Source organism: Solanum stenotomum, unplaced genomic scaffold, assembly GCF_019186545.1.
Source record: "Solanum stenotomum isolate F172 unplaced genomic scaffold, ASM1918654v1 scaffold9150, whole genome shotgun sequence".
NCBI lineage: Eukaryota > Viridiplantae > Streptophyta > Magnoliopsida > Solanales > Solanaceae > Solanum > Solanum stenotomum.
The window spans coordinates 2248-8737 of record NW_026037522.1 but is presented as its reverse complement, the minus strand read 5'-3'; the positions used below and the strand labels follow the sequence as shown (position 1 = coordinate 8737).

Below are 6490 nucleotides of genomic sequence, written 5' to 3'. Positions count from 1 at the left end.
TTTATTGAAACAAAATTATTTCCCATTTTAAAGAATATAATAAAAACTTGGCATGATGCTCCAACCTCTATAGTTCTATTTATTCATTAAGCACAATTCAGATCTTCTATCATAGTCTCCCATTAAAAAAAAATCATATAACTATAAAATATTTGTTAACGACTATAAAATCAAATCTTCCGTTTCATTCTTGTAAAATTCATAATTTACAAAATAGTGGTATCAGTGAGTGTCCCCTGCATATTACGTGTAATTCAATTTTTACTGTCCCCCTTCATATTCCATGTGTAAATTTTAAAAATTAAAACAATAGTTTTATCTTAATTAGTCGCTTTAAACAAAAAAAATTATTTTGTCCCTTATCTTCAAATTGTCAAAACATGTATCAATGAACACAATGATGAGAAAATCAATGTCATCGATGTATGTATCATTCAAAAATTCTTCCAATGTATCAAACAATGTGGATAAACAAATAAAAATAAATAGAGAAATTAAATAGGTTGATTTGTCTGTGATTTTTCAAAAAGGAGAATAAAAATTCCAAAAGGTAATTGGAATCGTTAGCCAATAATTGCATATTCGGACCATTTGATTAACAATTGAGTTATGAGTCGAAAACTTTTCAAACGATGGATAAATTGTTCTATATGAAATAGAGATATATTTAATTTTTTTGTTATACTTTAAGATTGTATATACTCTAACCGTTAATTTTTTAAATTGTGTATATTATATTATGTATACTCTTAAAACTAACGAATGTACATATGCCTTCATCTCAATAATTTATCCGATTTTTTAATGTTTAACCCAAAACCAAATTCAATAGATTTATCATAAATTTTATTTTGTTTTGAAATTCATTAAATATATATATGTTTAAATTTGAATTTGGGACTCATGTATTATTACTTGAATTCATTAGACAAAATTTCATCAATAAAAACATTTCATAGCTAGGGACCATAACATCTCTACTTTTGCTAGTATATCTTTTTTAAAACGTGTCATGTCATTTTCTGAAATTTCCCCACTTTTTACTAGATAAAAATTATTTTTCAATATTTTTAATCAAATATTTTGAAAATATACCATTAATTATTGATGATTGAGTTACTCAATACCTACCATAGCGTTTATTATAAAATTGACCCGACCCCTTACTAACTCCCTATAAATATCCATGTGTAACCAATGAGTCTTACACATCACACAATTATTTGAAAGAAAATAAAATAAAAGTAAAATGGAGGGAAAGAGTATGCTCAAGTTATCTCATGTGCTTGCTTTCTTGCTTCTTGCATCACGTATGTAATTAGCCCTTAATTCTCTTTTGGTCCGACTAATTCAAATTTATACCGATTAGTAAGGCTTATTTAACCGGCAAGCCTCCCTAACAAGATTTTGAACCCTCTTATTAAAACTATTAAGTTTGTCAATGTTCATGCATATGTATATATTATCTCTCAAATATGTAATTATTAATTTTAATTACAGTTTTTCAATCACTGATGGCAAGAGATTTGATCAGTGATGGCATAGAAGTACTGCAACTTCCAGTGGAAAATGATGGGGAATTTGTATTATGCCCAGGTAATTAATTTAATTTCACAGATGGTTACATAATTATGTCACTATATTTATAATTATATAATTGTAATTATTTTAGGTAAGCAATCATGGCCTGAACTTGTTGGGAAGTCAGCAGAATATGCAAAACAAATAATTCAGAAGGAAAATCCCATAGTTCATGATGTTAGGCTTCTATTTCCTCATATGGCTAAGCCACTTAATTATGTTTGTGGCAGAGTTTTTCTAGCTGTTACCTTTAAACGCATTGTTCGAGTTACTCCCACTATGGGTTAGTAACATTATTATGTTATGAAAATTAAATAAAGTGGAGATATTAAATATAATGTCTTCATGTACTCTACTATTTCAACATAAATAAAACTAATGTTCCTTATTTGTATTGTAATGTAATTGTCTACCCTTATTATTTTCTTTTATGTTGTAGTCTTTTCCAATTTTGATTTTCTTTTGTTATGGATTGACAAATCGTTAAAGCTTATACAAATGAGATGATCATATAATTAAACGTGATATATTATAGTGGGTAGATGTCATATCACCCATCCGCGAAATACTAAAAAAAAGTTATGACAAAGCGTGTTGAAAATATAATTATTAAGTAAATAATCATATCGATCTCATCTTTAATATTTAAATGAGTTTTGGGTATGGAAAAATTCTTGATAGGGAGTGTTAACCCTCGAATGGGGCCTTATCCAGCACAAATCTGAATTAATCAAGCTTCAATGCATATATCAAACACCAAGTGAAAAATTAAAAAAATAAATGATATCAATAGGCAAATGTCCTAAGTTCAATCTCAGTGTCACATCATAATCACTCAAGTTCTCGTATAAAATGAGCACAAAATTAAACATAATTTAGTTACTGACAATAATTACATTGCTTCAATTACTGCAATATATTTTAGATAAATAAAACCATACTTCAATTACATTCACATTCACATATTTGACCGGCTCCTGTATTCTCACTTACCCTACTGGTTTAATAGTGGAGGTATTCAACCACTTAAACAAGCCGTATTAAAAATAGACAATTTTGTGGTACTGGAAATCAATACCTGTGGTTAGTTAATTAATGGATTATTGAAGTAACTAAGCAGCTACATGTGAAAAAATAATTAGGGTCCATGTATGTTCATTATAATGTATCCATGTACTCTTACTATAAATAATGGAATAAATAAGTGTGGCTTAATTAAATGTACTCCTCTCCTTAATTAATTCCTTTTACATATTTTGTAGTACTTCTTTATGTTTCAATTTGTTTGTATGATTTTTGATTTGACACAAAATTTAAGAAAATAAAAGAAAATTAATCAGCAAGTATTTACAAATCAGTATTTTGTTAGTACTTCTAATTTGTAGATGTATCAACGGATACAAGAGTGAGAAATTTCAGCTAAATTTGCCTCGACTGTATTTCTCATTTAAAATACAACATGTATCAACAAATACAAAAATGTGTACAAATATGCAAGATTGGTATTTTATGTGTTTCTGTATACAAACATGCAAGATTTTGTGAATATATACATAAGGGTATTTTTTATTCTATCAACAAGTAGTTTAATTTGTAGATGTATCAATAAATACAAGTGTGAGAGAATTTGGCAAAATTTGTCGAATTTTTGAATAATAAATTTGCTGAATTTTGAATAATATAATGTCATCGATGTATTTTGAATGAGAAATACAAGTGTTAGTGTCACACCCCAAATCCGGATGTGATGGCACGTGTCCATTTCCCACCGGACACGTCAGCCTAACCCAACCACAACGATAGAGAAGTAGAAATACGAGAATAAAAGATAATAAATAAGCGGAAGACTTTAATTAAGACTCAACACTACCCAGAATTTGGTTGTCACATGTACAAACCTCTAAATACAGAATTCGAATAAAAATATACAAATCTCAAAGTATAGTTCTCGAATAGAACAAAACTGAAAGTAAAGATAACTCAAGGGCACGTCTGGAATGAACCGCTACCTCTCGAGTATGTCCCGAAGCTCAATCTGCTAAAGAAACTACTAAGCCGAATCTGAGAGAGAGCTGTCAACCTACACAATTGTGTAGAAGCAAGGGTGAGTACCGAAAACCACAGGTACTCGCAAGTAACTCTAAACTAAGCAAAACTAGCAGCTACAAACAACTCCTTTCAATCCCAACCGAACCACCGAAACTTCAATCTAGCAGCAAACCAACCAACCTATACTAAACAGATCATATTCAACAGCCAGAACCAACAGTATATCCTCATCAACCTCAGATCAACAAATAAGAGCAAGTAGATCAAATTCCACATAAGAAGGGTAAACCGATACAATCCACACATCACAGACAAAGATAAGGCAAATGCGATGCAAAATGCAATAATGATGTCATGTAGTCGTGATGCATGTCTCTCCTACGATAGACATCTGTTGACGTAATCAGTCCGCGCTGAATACTCAAATCAGAACCCATAGGGGCCACACATGGACCATGTATCACCGCCGGAACCAGATCCCATCAGTATCCAAATCGCTAGCCGGAGCTAGTCCATCTCATATATTTTTAGCCGGAGCTAGTCTCAACTATGTCTCATATCCATTCATCCTCATATCAGTGTCTCAGAACTCATGCAACAGATAGTTCACACATGGGATGAATAATGAATATGCACATGTCATCAATCACAATCATATCACGATCACATTATAGTATTACACATCATATGTCTCAATCACAACCATATCACGACCACATCATAGTATTACACATCACCTGTCTCAATCACAATCATATCACGACCACATCATAGTATTACATCATCTGTCTCAACATCAATGTCTGTATCAATCATAGCCTACTCATGCTCTTCTATCCTTCTCAATATCAGTTATCACATGACTTATTCAACAAATTCAAGTCACATATAACACATTTAGCTCGTTTTATTCCCCATCTTTCATTTACAACAATTTCAATCAACAAATAAAACCCGTCCTCAATCCCCATTACTCCCCAACACAATTAGGAAAGTAGTCATGTGTAGTCTAAGAGTTTTACAAAGTTTGGAAGCCACTTGCCTTAAAACGAACTCCAAAAGTTACTTGACTTGAGCCTTTCCTTTCCGAGTATAATCTGGATCACGATAATCTATTCAAACAATTATTCACAATCACAATTCGAGTCCAATGACACCAAAATCAAGAAATTTAGAGAAAAAGGGCAAAACGGTACAAAAGTCTCATACCGGAAAATGATACCCAAATCTGGAAATTTTTGATGTAAAATGATCCTTAAATTATTTGGAAGCTAATGGTGAAAACCAATTTGAAAACGGAGTTGAAATCAATTCACAAACTCAATTTGAAGGAAAATCCACGTTCTTAAAGAAGCCTAAAATATTCGGATCCGAAACCCCGACTCGAAAATGAAATATCTCTTGAAAAACATCTTACTCATGCTTAGATAAGTTCAAATATGAACTTTCATCAAAAACGGAGTTAAGATCGACCTTGAAATTCTCAATTTATCAAACTTTAACTTTATCGGGAAAGTCCAAATTGTACGCGGTTAATATAATGAAAATAATCGATGAATCAATAATTTTATGTTAAAATCAGTTTACCCATAACATAAGGATCGTAAATATACCTTTTTCATAAAAAAGGGAGTCCAAATCGATAAAACCCCAATTTTTCCCAAGAGATTTACGGATAGGAAAAAAAAATCAGATAAAGAAATTATGAGAAAATGTCGAATTGAAGATTGAATACTAACCCTCATATTAATTCAAGAAGAAACCCGTAAGAATCACTTCATTCCGATCTCGAGAACTCCCGATATGCTCAAAATACCAAATGAACACAGTCTGAGATTTTTATAACATTACATGGCTGTTAAGCACCAGAAAAACAGCAGTTAATCTTTCACTAAAAAGGCCGTAATTTCCTCATACGATAGTGAAATGACCCGATTCATTTTTGTAAATGTCTTAAATAATGATACGGACCTGCTCGTTCAATCGGGGCTCAATTTCATGCTTGTTGCCCAGTCAAATATCATTTCTACTCGGTAAACAATTATTTCTTATTTGCGATAAAACTCCAATCTCGGGTTAGCGAAAATGCACCAAAATTTGCAGATAAGTTCTATAATTCATGCTCAAAATTTTAGAACCTTTGGAATAATTTTTCGAACTTTAAAACTAATAATGAACCCTTTAGTTGCCACAATTTGCTGAAATAGTGTCAAAGCATCCAAGAAGCTTAAAAGTTCACCCAAAACTCATTTGGCACTTCCCGAACACAAACTAAATATGCTACTAGCTTGAAAATGACATTTCGGACTCAATGAGATCGTCAGAATTTAAATTCGAGGTCTCCTTGACCCGGTATCCTATAAGGCGTCAAGAAACTAAATTTAGGCTCAAAAACTCAAAACGCACTCGGGGCCTCTAAAAATACAACCAAGACTCATTCTAGACTTAGAAACACCCCCTGAATACAACGGTGCCCTCGAAATTCCATTTCGAGCAACAGAACCTCGTTTGTTGATCCAAGCCAACTCTTGATCAAAATTTCACAATTTTTGCAACTTAGGACCTCAAATCTTCGTTTTAACTCCAAATTCGACTCCGTAAATCCTCATAGACCCGTTTCAACATTCTAAAACTGCTGGAATCGACGGAAATCCAATTCGAGTCTCGAAACTCCAAATGACTCGAAATAGCACTTTTAACCAAACTTTAACTCTTAAAAACTCAACTTTTCATCAATTTTCCTTCAAACCAACTTCGAAAATACAACAATTAGGACTCGGGGCGACTATCGAAAGGGGTAAAACGGTCATTTTATGAAAATTTCCAAAAATGACCTTTAGGGTCATTACAGTTAGATAGT

General features: G+C 32.0%; 1 protein-coding gene across 1 annotated transcript; it reads left to right on the top strand.

Moving 5' to 3' along the window:
* The first annotated feature begins 1184 nt into the window (after positions 1-1184).
* On the top strand, positions 1185-1981 carry LOC125853086 (proteinase inhibitor I-B-like). The gene is made up of 3 exons (XM_049532759.1): positions 1185-1310; positions 1501-1596; positions 1673-1981. The coding sequence occupies exons 1-3, from the start codon at positions 1250-1252 to the stop codon at positions 1867-1869; spliced, it is 354 nt and encodes a 117-aa protein (XP_049388716.1). The 5' UTR covers positions 1185-1249; the 3' UTR covers positions 1870-1981.
* The last annotated feature ends 4509 nt before the right edge of the window (positions 1982-6490 follow it).

Coding starts and splice junctions, on each gene's coding strand:
- LOC125853086 (XM_049532759.1), top strand. CDS start 1,250: ATGGAGGGAAAGAGTATGCTCAAGTTATCTCATGTGCTTGCTTTCTTG. Junction 1,311..1,500: donor TTTCTTGCTTCTTGCATCAC/GTATGTAATTAG, acceptor TTTTAATTACAG/TTTTTCAATCACTGATGGCA. Junction 1,597..1,672: donor GGAATTTGTATTATGCCCAG/GTAATTAATTTA, acceptor TAATTATTTTAG/GTAAGCAATCATGGCCTGAA.